At 49.2% G+C, this 17,793-nt stretch overlaps 1 protein-coding gene across 1 annotated transcript in view; it reads right to left on the bottom strand.

Moving 5' to 3' along the window:
• ADAMTS17 (ADAM metallopeptidase with thrombospondin type 1 motif 17) overlaps positions 1-17,793 on the bottom strand; it is a gene marked incomplete at its 5' end in the record, with an annotated part of 338,230 nt that overhangs the window by 15,794 nt on the left and 304,643 nt on the right. Inside the window, 2 exons of the mRNA XM_046652771.1 lie at positions 3,007-3,159; positions 7,108-7,312. Coding sequence (XP_046508727.1) covers positions 3,007-3,159; positions 7,108-7,312 — 358 coding nt within the window. The remainder of the gene's footprint in view (positions 1-3,006; positions 3,160-7,107; positions 7,313-17,793) is intronic.

Raw genomic sequence — 17,793 nt, 5'->3', positions numbered from 1 at the left:
TAACCCATCAAGCTGACTGTGGCAAAAAGCAGGCACCGTGGCCTCCCAATGCCTTACTTTTCTGAAAGCTGGAAGGTGTATTCACCATGGCCTAGTTAGTGAAAAGAGGAAGACCAGCAGAAGGCCCTGTCTTGTCTGGACGGCACGCCCGGTGCGCCGCGTGTATGGTTTATCAGACAGTGTCCTCAGCCCAGGAAGGCCCGTGAACAATGAAGGAGGGAAGGCTCAGGCGCCAAGCCACATGATGCACGAGCTGCTGGATCTTGGGCAGCACAGCACTGAGCTTCTCAGGTACTGTTCACATCCAGCCTTTGGTGTTTCGCTGCTCCCAGTACTGGGAAGTTCATAGGAGGTAAGAAAACAAAAATGTCCTCCTGGTCCTCAAAATCAGAGTGGTTAGACTGGAGAAAGCCAGGCCCTGCCATCAACAACGGTCTGCACGGCACCCTCAGGATCCGCAGGGCACCCTGTGGCTCAGAGGCACTACCAGGGGCCTCCGGAGCCCTTCTTGGTCTGTGTCCACATGTGTACTGAGCTCTGAATTGGGGTTCAGGAGCTTAGACTCTGCCAGAGGGGTGTGGGCAAGTCCTTAACCTCTGAGTGTCTACTCCCTCTTTTGTAACACAGGGATAATGTCCCTGGCCGGAGGGGACTGGTGGCACCAGGTGCAGGGTTACACTGCAAAGAGGAAATGACACCAGGTACCCCCCTGGACCCTGTCAGGTGCACGCAGGCCAGGCCCAAACTGTCCACTCCTCACCTCTGCTTCCTGCCCAGGGACACCAGTGACTGCGGGATCACCCTTCAATAGTCCAGGCGACATTTAGGGTATGACTACTAGGATCCTGTCAGTTCCTGGACTATAATGACAGCTTTATTCCAACCCACTCCTGCACATCTCGAGTCCAGACAATGTTATTCTGCCTGTCACTGTGTTAGGTAGTTTCCCCCTCCAAGACCTCGGCACTCTGTGACCTCTCAGGTACAAAGGAACCACCAAGTCTTTAGACAATTCTGACACAGAACATTCACAAATGTTTTCTTATTGATCAGAACCTAAACTGTTGAGAGCTCGCCTACATTCCCCTGGGCTTTGGGACACACTGGTAGCCTTTCTTAAGCTGTGTCTGGACCTGCTGGGATAGAAGACAATATTTCTCGACATGGTTCTATAAAAGGGTGGGCAGCCCAACTGAGAAGAGGAAATTAGATCAGACAGAACAGGTTAGTCCCGGGCACTGTGCCTTGCAACACTGTGGACACTGGGTGAGGGACCCCAGGCGGGCGTAGCTATCTAAGTGTTTAGTCACACAGACTGGTACCTTGGAAGCTCTGAGACCTCTGAGAACTAGCAGGGTCGATGTTAATAATTCCCGTTTCAGAGAGAAGGAGACCGAGGGCCAGAGAGGTTGAGACACATTAAGTGGTGAGTCAGAGGGAGTCAACCGCTTAATGTCTCTATCACAAGACTCCAGGTTCTAATGGCATATTTCTTCTGCAAGAGCCTTGAAGTGAAATCTCTCCTCCAATGTAAAATTCATCCTGGCAGCCCCCAAATAAGCTTTATTACATTCACGTGTTTATTTTTTGGAGCAACTGGATTGTTGGCCTGGGTACTATTGCTTTGGTCAGATGTTTTGATCAGGGAGTAAATAGGAAGGAGGTGTTTTTGATCTTGGAAATCAGTGTTATCCAGATGCTGCATTTTAGCACAGCCAGCAAACTGGAACCTGAGAAATTTCGCTTTTATGTACTTCAAGGGTTTGGAGGAATTTGTATTCTGACTGCTGGGGTAGGGTGGGGTTGGGGGGGGGGTGGTTGCATTTCTGTAAGGACCAGATTCCGACAAGTTTTGCTTCCCAAAGGACAAACCACTCCTCCTTCCATAAAGCAGAGGCAGAAACCAAATTTCCTGCCTGGGTCAGGTGGGTAGGTTAAAGTGCCAAGTGGCTGTGAGGAGCCTGGAGAGCTGGAGAACCATGGCCTGGGAAGAGGCGCCAGCCCCCTCGGCCTCAGTCACAGTGGCCATGTGAGGACGCAGGCCATGTTGCCACGTTGCCATGTTGACAGATTTCTGTAGAGAAGCCAAAATCCAAATTTTCAGGTGAAATCTTCCCGTTTCTAAACATTAGCAACTAATTCCAAAATGTCTAAGATATTGTGCGGGCCACACAAAAACTAGTGGCCCTCAGGCCACCAGTCTGCAACCTTTGAAGAGACATTAAGAGAAGCAAACAGGGGTGGTGAGGGGGCGAGTTTTCAGTTGCTATAATAGCATAAGGAACCACAAACACACTCTTGTTAGAAATTTTCATTAGAAAATTAGACAGAAAATGTCATTAGAAATTCTACACTGTTTGGGAAAAGGCTCTCTAGAAGACACTGGATGGTTTTCATGTGTGACAATGGTACTCACCTCAGGCCCCAGTAAACAGGAATCAACCAAAGATATCAGGTGAATGAATAAAACAAAGGTTAAAGGGCAAAGAACTTTTTAACATTCGATTTACATTCGAATGCCTTTTAACCCTCGCTGTCCACAGGGTCTTGAACCCTGGGCTCTGGGAGGTGGCTCTTTCCTTCTTACACTCCAAGGGCCCTGTCCTACCAGCCCCTGCATCCTCCAGATCCCGGCCCAGGGGTCCTGGAAACAAATGGAAGTGCTGTTGGCCCACAACTCCCTCCTTGTCTGCCTCGGCCAAGGCTCCACACGTTTATGAGACTCTTGTGATGGTGGGGTGGCCAAGCCCACCGCAGGATGCTGGGGTACAGCCAGCATGCTGCACGGGACCCCTGCCTTCGGCTCTGCGGTGCAATCATCTCCCTTCCGAAGGCACAGTGAATGCACTCCGCGCGGGGTCACCAGCAGGTGCAGAGTTTGGAAAGAAAGTGAATTTGCCTGGTTAGATGGGGACCACCTAGTCGAAATGAAGCCCATGAGAGAGCTGAGTTCCTGCTTCTCGAGCCCCCTGCGCTGCCAGGGAAATGCAGGCGTGCTGGACTCACCTTGGACCAATCCCCAGTTTTCCACTCATAGCAGCCTGAGTAGTCTTCGCACACCTCCTCAGCTTTCGGCCTCGTGGATGCATCGCATTTTCCTTGTGAGTTGGTGCACGTCACTGTCCGTTTCTGCATCCCTTTACCACAGTTGGCAGAACACTGTGAGACACCGTTCAGAGATTTAATCCAGTCCAATTCAGTTCAAGTCCACCAACACCTATCAAGTCCCTACTATGTGCCAAGGATGAGGATGCTGTGTTTCTACCCTCAAAAAGCTCCTGGTCTTCTAGAATCTTATGCACACAGTCCCAGCTAGGACTCCAGCCAAGTAGCCAGTGATCGGGGGATAGTCATAGGAGTCAGGAGTAGGGAGAACTCGGGCTACCCAGTAGGTCAAACCAGGAGAGAGAAATTTAGTGGCCTGTTGCTAGGTCCAAAATACAACACAGTGGGCAAGTTCACAGGGCAAATGCTGGTGGACCCTCCAGTGGAGCAGGGGCCAGGTGGAGCCAGGTGAGGAAACTGAAGCCAAGAGGTCTGAGGCCCTGGCTCCTCCCAGCCACCCTCCAGGTCCTCTGCTCTCCTTCGGCCATCCCAGGACAGAGGCACTAGTTTGGGGTGGAAAAGGAGGAGACAGAAAGGAAAGCCACAGGTGACTTTCACATCAGGCAGCTGGCCAGCCCTTGTGGAGAGCTTCAATGATGGTTTTAATGTGGATGCTAAGAATGGTAACACAGCAATGTTCCCTGTGGTATTTCACTTCCTGGGAGACATGGAGGCAAGAGACAATGTGGGGAGGGGGCCTGAGTAGGGCCTGAGGAGTGACAAATGACGTGTGAGCCTCAAGAGTTCAAGATTCCCATGCCCTCAGGCAGCAAGATCCACTGGAGGGAGAGACGAGAGACAGAGTGGTGACAGGGCACAAACATGGCGGCCCTGTGGTTGGTGTCTGGAGCCTGCTCCTGGCCTGCTCCCTTCAGTGCTTACCCACCTCAAAACACAAAGCAGAAGAAAGCCCAGGCAGAGGGACCTGTGACCCTGGGAGGACACAACACACAATGTGCACGAATTGGCCAGCAAGCAGAGGTGACATGGCCTGTGAACTGGGGAGCCAGCGGAAGCCCTGTCCCCACTGTGGATGCAAACAGGTAACTCTGCGGAGACAGTGGGCTGACGGCTGGATCCTGCCAAGCTGTACAGACAAAACGAGACCCAGGCTGCCCAGGAGATTCCGAGGGAGAATCCTCCCCACGGCTCGTCCCAGAGTTATGGTAGGGGGTGCTCACGAGCCGTAGGAGCACAAAATGGAGCCCTAACAGCTCTAACTTCCGTTTTCATATTTGCTAGATTTATCAAAAGTACGGGAGGCCACAGCAGTGATTGTCCTGAGCTACAGCAGATTCAACTTTTAAAAAGTTCCACTGTATCCACTAAAAGAACATACATAAAGCACAAATGTATTCTTTATATTTGTTATTAACATTTAACCTAAAATGTTATCTAGCTTCATTTCTCCTATTAATTCAGTTTAGCTCTCCCTCTGAACGTCCCAGTGGTTTTTTGTTTTTTTTTCTTGTGAGACTAATTGAGACTGCTTTGTCCTAAAAGAAATACAAATGCTTCCGGACCAGTTGTAGTATCACCTGCGGGGGTTGGGAGAGCACACATATTTGGTCTTGTGTGTGGGGTTTATAGGGACCTCAGATGCAAGGGGTCAGCCATGGCAGGCTGGATGCACAGGGCCTCCTGCGTAGGATGGGTGGGCCCAGGAGGGCTGCCGCAGGGAGCCCTGGGGTACCGCCTTGTGGGGCCATCCCTCTGCTTCTCTGCGTGGCAATGCTTTCTGACCATTTCATCAACTCCATCCTCACCATTTGCCTTGTGGGCTCCTCCTGGCACCAGAACCCACACCACTGGCTTCTTCTGCAACTAGGAGCCTAGTTGCCACTTCTGCCTGAGTTCCTGCTTGGTCTTACTCTATCCTGTATTCCTTGCTCCTTTCCCTTGACTTTCACTCACTGTCCAGCCTGTTTCTTGACCAAACCCTAGCTCAGTCTCTTTCAACCAGTAGCCCATTGGCCGGAAGCCTTTGGCCTTGGCAAAGGGCAGTGCTGCAGGCTGGGGCTGCCTTGGAAGCGAGCTAGGAGGGCAATGTTCAGTTTCTGTCTCAGCTTCTAATCCAGGAGTGCTGACTGGAAGCGAAGGACAGGAGAGAGTCATCCTTCTCGATATTTGTTCCTCATTCTAACAAAGCTGGGAAGAAGCTGGGGAGCAGCTGGGGAGAGCCATCAACACTGCTGGCTGAATAAAGGCAACCCCGTCAATAAAAACTCTCCCATGAGAAATTTAAACCCCTTCTTTCCAGAAGAAAAAATGTTAGAGGGGCTTCAGCACGTGGTGAAGCCAGCTTTAAGAGTATCTCATGGAGGAAAGGTTTGATTCGAAATGTTTCGAAAGAAGCATTTTGCTAGAGCCTGGGCTGAGCCAGAATTAGACTGATCGGTGTGGATACTATTTCAGGATTAGGATCAGGCAAGGACATAGAAATAGACATAGAGATAGAGATATTTCTTTAAATCTTGCTCCATTTGTCTCACATTTTCCAATATGGTGTTCTTTAATTCCATGATAATAGTTGATAATGTCAGCCTTTGTTAGTTTGGTAAGGAGGCATTTTTTTTTTTTTCCATAAGAAAGGGTCTGAATGGAAAATTTATGGTTTCAATCTGATTAAAGCATAAATCTTGTTTAGATCAAGAGCCAGTTGATGATGGCCCTAAGGCTCATGGGGGTGGGGAGGGAAGAGACCATATACTGCTCCTACCCCTCCACCAAGTATCCTCCTCCCCAAAAAGCTTCCCTTGAAGTTGAACTTACAAACTTAAGGACGTATAAAGAAAAAAAAAAATCAAACAAAATTGTAAACTCTCTGCTTTTCCTGAACTATCATAAAGGGTAGGTTAAAGACTCAGGTCTTTAAACGGGTACATGTCAAGACCTGTCTGAAAAGTAAACGCAATTTAGAGCAGCCAAGGGCAGACTTTTCGTTCATTAAAAATGGGCTGAATACTTTCTTATTCAAAATAATTCCAACTGTTTGGCAATAAAAAGGAACTTTAAAAATATTTTCCACACTGAAGAGTGTCTCGGGTTTAGCCTTTCCGACTTCCCTAGACCACGCCTGACGGAGGACCTGAGAGAAGCTGGCCCTTTATTTAGCTATGTTTTTGTTTTAGAGCCAAACAACCAAAATCATTAATGCAAACTCAGTGCAAAGCCTTGAAGGATGATATTAGCAAAGATAAAACGATCTTTCTGGATCAGTTTTCAAAGTTAAAACCGAAGGCTCGATTGACTTCTTTCCAAAATGTTTTATGGCACGAGATTTGTAACTCCGACTCACACACTCAAAGTTGTCCCTCCCAACATCCGCTTGCCTCTTGCAATCTACAAAGACTGCTGGGGAGTTAAACGGAAGCCTCTGAAACCACCCTGCCAATCTCACCACACTGCAGTTCCAACAAGCCCCAAAGAAATGAAAAGGTATATCTATCTATCTATCTACCCCCCTCCCTCCTATCTATCTACCTATCCATCCATCCATCCATCTATATTTATAGTTATGTGTTGCTCAACGACGGGGACGTGTTCTGAGAAATGCATCATTGGGCGATTGTGTCGTTGTGTGGACATCACAGAGTGTACTTACACAAACCTAGATGGTGCAGCCTACTACACACCTGGGCTAAGTGGTACTAATCTCATGGGACCACTGTCGTATACACAGCTCGCTGTTGACTGAAATGTCATTATGTGGCACATGACTGTACATGGGAATTTTCATAGGAAATGGGATCAAACGGTACTGTGGTGTATATTGTCAAAAACACATTATCCATGCTCTTTTAGCCATGTTGTTATCTCGGATGGAATTTAACAATATGTTAGCTAGAACACAGCTTTGAGCTGCTGCAGGGGCTGGCAAGAACTGATACATCAGATGTAAGACAAACACCATGGAGGGAAAGGTAACATTTTGGGGTCCCTGAGGACAAGATCCTGAGGCCTGGTGGTGGTTTCAGCACTGGCAGCAGCCTAGGCACCCACCTGTGACCACTCGGATGCCTCCCAGATGGACAAACAGTCCTGGCCTTCACAGCTCTGCACTGGTGCTGGCCGCGGGCCTGGGCAGTAGAGGGGGCGAGTGGCGACGTGTGTGCCATTCTGCAGCTGATACACGCAGGTCACTTCCCGATGCTGGATGCCCTTCTCACAGGTTGCTGAGCAGGGGCTCCATGGGCCTGCCACCCACCTGCTCAGAAGGAGGAAAGACAGTGAGAGAATAATTGGGTGGAGAGGCCAGCTTCCCCGAAGGGTCTTCCAGACAGATCATGGAATCTTGAGCCTGTGGTGGGAGGGAGGGAGACAGACTCAGAGAGCTTTGCAGTTGACTTCCAGAGTATCGACGCAGAGGGAGCCATCTGAGTTGAGTGGTTCAATGGCCTACTCAGTACAGAAACCTTTCTGTACACAATCTCCTACAGCAGATGAGTTATCGTCCCCAACTGGTCACCCTCTTTGTAGTGGCATTATATATCCTACCTGTTGTCTCGTGACACACTTTCTTCAAAGGAGTGTGAGTGGACACGAAACTGGCCATGTCCCAGCAGAAGCTTGGAGTCTGACTATGTGGCTTGGCTGTGGCTCTTTCTGCTTCCTGCTCCCTGCTGTGAGAACAGCGGCTCCCAGTACAGCAGACACTCTGACAGCTGAGCTCTGTTGAATGCCTGACATGACACTGTCGTATGCCTCTGAGATGCTGGGTTTGTTTGTCACTGCAGCAAAAGCTGACAGGTACAGCCCTCCACAAAGGACGCCTCAGTCCCAGCTTGAAGACACCAGGACCAGGTACTCCCTGCTTTCCAAACAGTAGAGGCCCTCCTGTGTGGTCACCGTCACTCTTGAGGAGGCAACTTGTGGGCCATGGGAAGGCTAAGCTGTTGAGGCTGTCAGTTTGAAAGTACTCAACTAAAACTTCGCCCATCTACTAGTAGTTCAATGATCCCAAATCTATCAGGGTCTCTGCTGGCTTCAGGCTGTTGGAAAGAGGCTGGGCAGGTTGGGAATCATGATTTCTCAGGACACAAATGGGGCTCTGAATGTCCTTTTAGAGACACTAAAGGACTCTCTCTTGCCTTGGTCCCTGGAGAAGCCTCAATACTCCTAGCTCCCAGGAGCTCCCCACTGACAAAGCAGCTCAGTCTACAGATGGCCAGCTCTGATAACCACTCGGTTCTGACATTAGTCAGAGGAGTCCTAAGTTCTACCTGAAACCAAATCCAATCAGGCCTTCCCACTGCTTAGACACATCTGAGGCATCTTCCCACCGGCCAAGTCCTTTGAGGGACTCCTCTCCTCCAGGTCCAGCTCACTTGCTCATCCATCCCCCATGCATGGCACATGCACTGAGGGCTCCCACGTGCCAGGCGCCCTTCTAGGTTCTGGTGACGAGGCAGTGAATGAAACAAAGCCCCGCCCTCCGAATCTCACCATTCTAATGGGGACAGACAGTAAACTAATGAACAATAAACAACAGAAATAACATAAGAGTATAGATAACATACTAAACACACACACATATATATGTATATATGCATAGAGAATATGACACTTAGCAATAAGTGCTTTCGAGAAAAGTAAAGCAGTGTAGGGCAGACAAGGGAGGAGGCAAGGGTGAGCACTACGTTACACACGGTGGCAGGGATGGTCTCACTATGAGCTGATCTGAGCAGAGCCTGGAAGGACCTCATGACTGTCTGGGGGAAGAGTTCCAGGCAGATGGCACGGCAGGTGCACAGGCCCTGGTGGAGGAGCGTGCTGGCAGGGCCGAGCAGCAGCAAGGAGTCCAGAGTGGCTGGGGGAGAGGAAGGGCCATGAGAGGTAGCCAGGTGAGGTTATGCAGGGCCTGGCTGGCCACTGTGGCTCGTGTTTGAGGGAGATACAGTTCTGGAGGTTTTGGAGAGAGGAGGCCATACTCCTCCCGGGTTTGAGAGGGCCATCCTGGCTCTGTGGCTACCGTCTACAGTGGGTAAGGGTGGCGGCATGGAGACCAGGGAGGAGGCTACTGCACCAGTCCAGGCGGGAGATAACCAGCTGGAAGCAGCCGGGGCCGGTGGAGATGGCTGAACTAAATGTGGAGAAGACGCAGCTACCCAGCCCGTTCCTCTGCCCCCACATAGTTTCTCCTCGTCCCTTAGGGCAAGCTCAGGCCACCTCTTCTAGAACTAATTTCCAGTCCCCTCCTCACTCTGTCCTCCGCATCCCCAGGGACTCTTATCGACCCCTTGCTTGTGCTGAAGGGATGGAAGCCACAGTGCCTGCCTTGTGGTGTGAGGACAAGTGACATACTGCCTGAGAATTGCTTAGAGCAGCGCTTGGCACACACAAGCCCGTGTAACTTTCAGCCATCGTTGCTATTATTCTTTCTCTCCTTGGTAGGAAATGGCGAACTCCCAGGGGGCAGAGAGCGAGTCTTGCTGCCATTTCAGCACCTGGCAGCTGTTTAAATAACACTACAAGAACCGAACCAAATTCTACCCCTTTCTCCTCTTTCTGGTCTTTGGAGTAACATGACTGCCTTCTCAGTTAAATACTGAAGACAGCTCTTTTGTTCTCCTTTCAAGTTTTCTCTTCTTTTGATCAAAATAATTTGCATGTGGCAGAGTCTCAATCCACTCTAATTCTCTACTCTGTCACCACCGTTCTTACGCTGGATTGCTTCGTGTGGACAAAACGGCCTGGAGGCTGGATGAAAGCAGCAGGAGAGAATGCCATCACTTTCTTTAAATGAAGACTCCGTTTTCATTAGTGTTGCCCAACTCTGTGCTATTCCTATTTTTAAAGCAACCAGCCTCTGTTAGCTCCTATTGCTTTTCCTTTTCTCTCAGGAACTCTCAGTCAGATCTCCTTTGTCCCAAGCTTTCGCAGTTGACTTTGTGAACACAAACGTCAGGCTCTAGTTCAAGACTGTTCAGTGCTGTTGTGCTGACCCCAACAGGGACACTAGGTTTGAATCCCGCTCCTATCTTTTGTCCTTGCAGTGCTTCCCAGGGCCGGGCCTTGGAAGTGGGACCTCTATGTCATGCTCATGGGAATGTCACCTGCCCTGGGAGTGCATGCCATTGGCCTTTGGGGGCCAGAATCTACATCCCTGGGCACACGAGCAGAGCATGTGTTCTAGGGAATGTGGGCATCGACTCTGGTCCACGCAAAGGTCACATCCAGGCACCAGGGAGCCAGGGGAAATGATGGGAGAGGTTCAGAAGTCCTTCCTTGGACGTCTCCACTGCCTCCTGCCCCATCACTGACTGCCAAAGTCAGATCCATGGGGATCAGTGTAGAGCTATGAGGGACTGATGACCTTCCAGGTTGTCTTTCTCTTTGCCTCTGGTGTCTCTCGTGCACCTTGTAGGTGCTTTGCAAAAGTATGACAGAATGGAAAACAGCCCATGCATCCCTCCTCCTGTTTCCAGAAGAGTCCTTGACCCCTTATAATTTCCCTCCTCACTGTCGTCCAGTGTCATAGCCTTGAGCATGTGTAGACATGTGTGGAAACTAGCTATGGTCTGCCCTGCTCCCTAAGAGGGGGATTCTCTGCCTCCTGGAGCTGTGTAGAGGGGTGGCCCCTGCTCCCCTCCTCCAAGTGCTATGGTCATTGTCAGATGCACTGACAAACTCCCACTTCCTGGGACCTGCTGGGATTCAAAACAAACTCCATCTGAGGCCAAAGCACCCTCCTAACACCACCATGTGGGACTTTTGGTTTTCATGAATGACGTGATGGAGGTGAGAATGGAGCATGGATGCACCCCACGACTAAAAGTCACACACAGGGCAGCTCATGGTACATCCCAGCCTCACATCCCTCCCTCCCTCCTTCTCCCACTCCTACTTCCCAGCTCTGCACAGGGTTCTGGACATTCAGATGCCAATATGGCACACCACCATGGGAGACGGACAACCGGCCAGACGATCGGCGTATGAGGCTTACAGCCCAGGCAGATGTAAGCACAAGGCTGGGGGCGCAGAGGGAGGCACCTTACTCCATCTCAGGGTCAGCGAGTCTGGCGGAGGTGACGTCCGAACTGAGTCTTGAAGCACAAACAGGGTTAACTGGGAATAAACTTGACTGCTATATATTGTTTTACTCAGGGGCTATTTGCCATTCTAATACTTGATAGATTTAAAAACAGTGATGGGATGATATTGGTACATCCATGTACACAGCAGCATCATTCACAACAGCCAAAAGGTGGAGGCAACCCAAGCGTCCATTGGCGGATGAATGGATGAACAGAATGTGGTTTATTCATACAATGGAATATTACTGAGCCTTAAAAAGAAAGGAAATTCTGTCACCTGCTACAATGTGGATGAACCTTGAGGACTTTATGCTGAGTGAAATAGCCAGGCACAAAAAGACAAACACCGTATGATGCCACTTACATGAAGCGCTTAGAGTAGTCAAAAAGATTGAGACAGAAAGTAGAAAGGTGGTTGCTGGCTTAGAGGGAATGGAGTGTTAGTTTTTAATGGGTCCAGAGTTTCACCTGAGTGGGATGAAAAGAGTTCTGAAGACGTACGGTGATGATGGTTGCACAACAACGTGAATGTATGGAATGCCACTAAACTGTACACTTAAAAGTGGTTAAGGGGGTAAATTTTATATTATGTGTATTTTACCACAATTGTATTTTTTAAAAAAGTGATGGCAATGGGTGGTTAGAAAAGGGTAATAAATAGGTGCAAAAAGGGCAAAGAAGTGAAGTGTCTGTCAAATCCCAGGAAGCCAAAGGTGAGACAGAAGAAGAGGCTGGTCCTCACCTGTGCCGACACCTGGTGGCTGCCCATGTCCACCAGGAGCACACACATCCCTGCCTAAAATGAGTGATGAGCAGCTGCAGGAGGGCTGTGACGCCACGTGCACATACACACTGCAGTTGATCACAGCTATTTTCCAGCTAGACTTTTTTGCTCCTGATCTTGACAAATACCTCAGTGAGGTATGGGGAGAAAAAAATGACTTTCTTGAGGGCTGGCCCAGTGGTGTAGTGGTTAAGTTCATGTGCTCCACTTCAGTGGCCTGGGGTTTGGGTCCTGGGCATGGACTGATGCATTGCTCATCAAGCCATGCTGTGCTGGTGTCCTACATACAAAATAGAGGAAGATTGGCACGGATGTTAGTTCAGCGACAGTCTTCCTCAAGCAAAAAGAGGAAGATTGGCAATGGATGTTAGCTCAGGGCCAATCTTCTTCACCAAAAAAAAAAAAAAAAAAACAAAAAACGGAAAAGACTTTCTTGAAACTATTTGGTAGCTGAAAGAAACCATTTCACCTGAACAATTCCGGCTGCTGGAGGCCCATCTGCAGCAGTGGGACAACATCATGCAGATAACACTGGAGTAAAATCCCCTTAACTCTGAGTCCAGTAATTTGGGAAAGGAACTGCAGTTCCATAAAACAATTTATGTTACAATTACTGTGTAAGACTGACTTTTTTTCACTTGTATCCCCTAAAAACCTTAACAGTGACATTTATTAGCCAAGTTTGAGTTAGCAGCTCTTCTTAAAAGCAATAAAATTGTAATTCTTAACTCTTCCCTATGTCCGACCACTCTTCTCTGTTCCTCTGGAGTCAGAATGGACTCCATCCCTTTCCTGTCCAGCACAGATCCAGCTCCTCTGCACATACTTCAAGTTCAGTCATTCTAATCAGATACTAAAGACAGCTCAGTTATTACCTGAGACCCTGCATTCTTTTTTTATTGCTGCTATAGAAAATTACCATCAACTTAGCGGCTCAAAACCACACAGCTTTTATTATCTTACGTTTCTGGAGGTTGGAAATCTGACATGGGTCTTGCTGGGCTAAAATCAAGGTGTTGGCAGGGCTGGTTCCTTTTGGAGGCTCTGCGAAGACTGTTTCCTTGCCTTTTCCAGCTTCTAGACGCTGCCCTGATTCCTTGGCTGGTGGCTCCCTCCTCCACGATCAAAGCCAGCGATGTCAGGTCGGGTCTTTCTCACATCGTCTCACTCGACCTTCTCTTCTGCCTCCCTCTTCCACTGTCAAGGATCCTTGTGATTACACTGGACCCACTCAGATAATCCAGGATAATTTTTCTATTTTAAGGCCAGCTAATTAGCAACCTGTATTAATTTGCTAGTGTTGCCAGAAAAAGTATCACCAACTGGGTGGTTTAAAACAACAGAAATGTATTCTTTTACATCTTTGGAGACTAGAAACAAAAAATCCAAGTGTTGGCAGGGTTGGTTCCTCCTGAGGGCTCTGAGGAATCTGTTCCACGCCTCTCTCTTAGGTTCTGGTGACAGCGGGCAATCCTTGGCTTGTAGATGTATTACTCCCATCTCTGCCCCTGTCTTCACACAGCGTTTTCCCTGTGTCTCTGTGTCCTTACCTGGCCATCTTCTCGTAAGAACATAGTCAGATTGGATTAAGGTCCCACCCTACTTTAGGTGACTTCATCTTAACTAATTACATCTGTAGTGACCCTATTTCCAAATAAGGTCACATTCTGGGACACTGAGGGTTAGGACGTTGACATCTTTTTTTGGGGGGGGGGGGCACAAGTCAACCCATAACACAACCTTAATTCCACCTGCAACCCCAACTTCCCTTTGACCTATAACCTAACATGTTCATGAGTTCCAGGGGTTAGGAGGTAGCCATCTTTGGGGGCCATTATTGTGCCTACCACACACCGTTTGCATTCATGGTTCTGAGAAATTTAAGCTTTTATTTAAAATTCAGCTCCTATTCAAATCTTGATTTGGCTGAAATTTAAACCAGGTAAAGATCTTGTGCAATCTGCTGAAATGTGACAGTTGTCTCAAAGAAACAATGGCATCTTCAGGACCACATTCTTCTAACATAGCTATTTGATGTTGAATATAAAGTGAATCTCAAATATAGATAACCAAAATGACAACACTGGTAGGTCATTTATTTTCAACAACTTCAAATTGCAAAAAACTGTGAGAGATGTTGTATTTCAACACAAATGTTCAAGCTACCGAGTGGTCAGTCCATGGAGTTTAGTGTCAACTTTATCCATCCCCAAAATGCACCAAAAGGAAAGGTCTAGCATTGGCTGAGTACCTAACCTGTGCCTATTTCTGTGCTAGTGACGTGCCCTACACTAGCTAAATTAATCACAGTAAGGAAACAAGATGCCTGTATGTGATTATCTAACCATCTATTATAGAGACTGGAAAATTCCAGGCATGGCATCAAATAGGCCACATGTAAAATATCACAGTGTAAAAAGGATGGGAAACAGCCCCAGGAAGCTGCAGTGCAGGTTAAAGAGAGGACAGCTACCAGGATGGTGACTTCGTTAAACCTCAGCTTATAAGTCCTGACACGTAGGTGTCAACTTCAGGCCAAGCCCTGAACCAAGCTGTGTTCCCACCATCATGAAGCTCAGTCAAGTGTGTGGTCCTTAGGGGAGAGGGAAGCATATGAGCAGACAATTTCTTTCCCATCTGATAAGTGCTGTGGAGGAAATGGAGCTAGAGTTGGGTCCTGAAGGTCAAAGTGCAGTTGGCCAACCAAAGAAGCAGGGCTCAGTGCTCTGACAGAAAGAGCTTGCCCAGGAAATGTCAAGGGGAGACAGAGAGTGTGCAATTGCCAAGTCTGGGATGGCCAGTTCTTGAAGGGTGTGTAACAGTAGGCAGGAGAGAGGTTGCCTTGAGTGGCTCTGGTAATAATGTGCCTTGGGGCAAGAGGATGGCTTTCATCAAGGCCACGTGGAGAGATGGAAAACAGGCACTGATAGAACACTATTAAAGGGTGTAGTTGACAGGGCTTGGGCATATGGGGTCCAGGAGAGAAAGGAAGCAGGAGTCAAGCTCAGGATTCTGACAGGCCCCGAGGATGCTGGTGGCGCCTCCAGCGCAAGGGGGAACACGGGAGACGACCCTCCCTGGGGACAGAAGGGTGGGTACTGCTCTGAGAGGGACAGGTTGAGGTGGTTACTGGGCAGCTGAGTGGTGTTGGGAAGGGTCTGCAGGTGCAGTTCTGGAGTCCAGGGTGTAGTCTAGGCTGGAGACACAGGGTTGGGAGTCATGAGCAAGAGGGTCACGGTAGAAGCAAGAGGAAGAACAACCCACCCAGGAGTTTATCCAAGGGAGAAAGGAGGATGGAGGGGCTGGAGGAGAGTAAGCACCTGGGATTGGAACAAGGAATGGGAGGCTCTGAAGAGACAGAGAAGGGGTGACTAGCCAGGCTCAGAGGGCAGGAGGACTGTGCAAGAGACACAGAGAAAGCATTGGGTTGGATGGGCCTGAAAAGCACTCTCTGGATCTAGCAAGAAGGAGGTGTTGCTGACCTGGGGGAGGACTCAGGGAGAAGGGGTGCTCACCGTGTGAGTGCAGAGCTAAATGAGGGTGATGAAGAGAGACCGTGCGGATGCCTCTTGACCAAACTTGATTTGATGCCTACAAAGTGGGCTCCAAAGACCTTCAACCTTAGGCTGACACCCAAGCTTTGGAAACCAGGCCTGCCCTCGTGACAGAGGTAAGGAAGATGTCTAATCGCTTGGGAGCCTCTGGTCAAGTGAAGTGCATGAGGATGCGAGGGAGACACGGGTGTGAGAAGGGAAATGCTGAGAATGGCCAAGGGGTGGAAGCAGCAGCTCACGGACAGACAGGCAGCTTCCTCTCATGGACATGTCTGTCAAGAAGGGCCACCCCTGCCCACAGGCAGTGCCTTGTGGAAAAGTCATCCTGAGCCAAAGAGCAGAGTGGAGGACCTGCCAGAGGCCTGTGCGACATCTGAGACTCAGGCGGCCTGCAGGGGAGGTGGGCCCAGGCCCGGTAAGTGGGGAGGAGGTGTGAGGGGAACGCTCGGCCTCAGCCTGGGCTTGGCTGCTGTCTCTCCTTGGGATTTGGTGACCCAGCCCAGGCCAGTTGGTTAGTGTACCTTTAAAAAGAGTCTGGCTTGAAGAGTGATCTTGTCCATTCCTGGCCCAGAGAGACTCAGGCAGTCTGATTTGGAAAGCTAGACAGATCAAACCTCTCATGTCTCATTTATTCTCTGCCAAGAGAAAGTCTGAAACAACAGGCTCCCACTTATCCCCGGTGGGTTAGCCCTATGACTCTGATGTGGGCATGGTCACCCCTCTTGTTTGTGTCCCATGCCTTTCCCACCGCTATCTTGCTTTCATGCCCCATAACTCTTTTTTTCTTTTTTTTTTTATTAATGTTATGATAGATTACAACCTTGTGAGATTTCAGTTGTACATTATTGTTAGTCATGTTGTGGGTACACCACTTCCCCCTTTGTGCCCTCCCCCCACCCCCCCTTTTCCCTGGTAACCACCGATCAGATCTCCTTGTCAATATGTTAACTTCCACCTATGAGTGGAGTCATATAGAGTTCGTCTTTCTCTGACTGGCTTATTTCGCTTAACATAATACCCTCGAGGTCCATCCACGTTGCTGTGAATGCATGCCCCATAACTCTTGGAGGAGGCCAGCTCAAGGCTTCCTGGTCCTACCTTACAGATGGAGAAACCAACTTGAAGAGGCAGCAAGACTGGTCCAAGGCCAACCAGTTATAAGTGGGTGGATACTCTGTGCCCAATCCCGGGGCTTCATTTTTTTATTTACACATCCATTCTTCCAGTTAAGAGTACACTTGACTAACCGCATCATGAGGCCCTGAAAGTTCAAGACGCCCACATCTTGAAATCAGACATTCTCAAACTCTCAGAAGCCCATGCTCAGGACCTTGGGGTCAGATAGGCTCCACCGACTCACCAGCTGTGTGACCTTGGGCAAGTGAGCACACAAGCCTCAGTTTCCTCCTCTGTAAAATGTTGGACTAGCTCTAATCTCACAGGCGTGTTGGGGGACTGGCCGAGATGATCTCTGCCACGTGGTCAGCCCAGGCCTGGCACTCTATGTGCCCAATAAGCATCAGTTATTATTACGGCTGAAACTATTGTTCTCAGTCAAGGCATTCATTTTGCTCAGAGGAGCTGCTGTTCCCCACAGTCCTCTGCAAAGGGCAGTCTATCTGGACATTCTGAACCAAAACAGAGATGAACAAACTAATCTTAAATTATTTTTTCCCTAATTTTCAATAAATTCACATGATTTGGATGAGAGAAATATGAAAAACAGCATGAGACCTCTGTTTGGGTCCTGAGTCCTATGGTGTGTTATTGACCTTCTCTCGTGCGGACTGGATGATACATTTCCATGGGTAAAGCTCCGGGAGATGCCTGGTGCAGCAGAGGCTGTGGGGACGTGAGTGCTTTCCTACAGGTGACAAGGCCTTTCCCAGGGCACCTGCAGCTTCATTCCCCATGGGCGCTGCAGGCCTGGGGTGAGGAGACCTGGCAGAGGCTGGCTGGCCAAGAGCTGGACCTCCCAGGCCGTTTCCCAAAAATCCCATGGAGGGCTCTAGGCAGCGCCAGGCTCTCGTCTCCGCCCGAGTCGGTCGCCCTGCTGAGGGCAGACTGGAGCCAGCAACTCTGTTATGAGGACAATCCAAACACGACTTTAACATGTGCCATTTATAGTCCCCGAAGATACGTGGCTGCTTTTATTGAACAGATGTCTGTGAAAGAAGGAGTAGGGTGAGGACATACAACTGCGACTTCGCAAGCAGGGCTGTGATATTCTCCCAGGGGAACGAGAGTGACGCTTTACAGCTGCACGGTAAGTTTCAGCTCAGCATTTCTTCATTTAAAACTTGAGAATTATGAG

The sequence above is a fragment of the Equus quagga genome, chromosome 2, assembly GCF_021613505.1.
Source record: "Equus quagga isolate Etosha38 chromosome 2, UCLA_HA_Equagga_1.0, whole genome shotgun sequence".
Classification (NCBI taxonomy): domain Eukaryota; kingdom Metazoa; phylum Chordata; class Mammalia; order Perissodactyla; family Equidae; genus Equus; species Equus quagga.
Note: the sequence above shows the minus strand (reverse complement) of the source record. Positions and strands in the feature narration are given on the sequence as shown.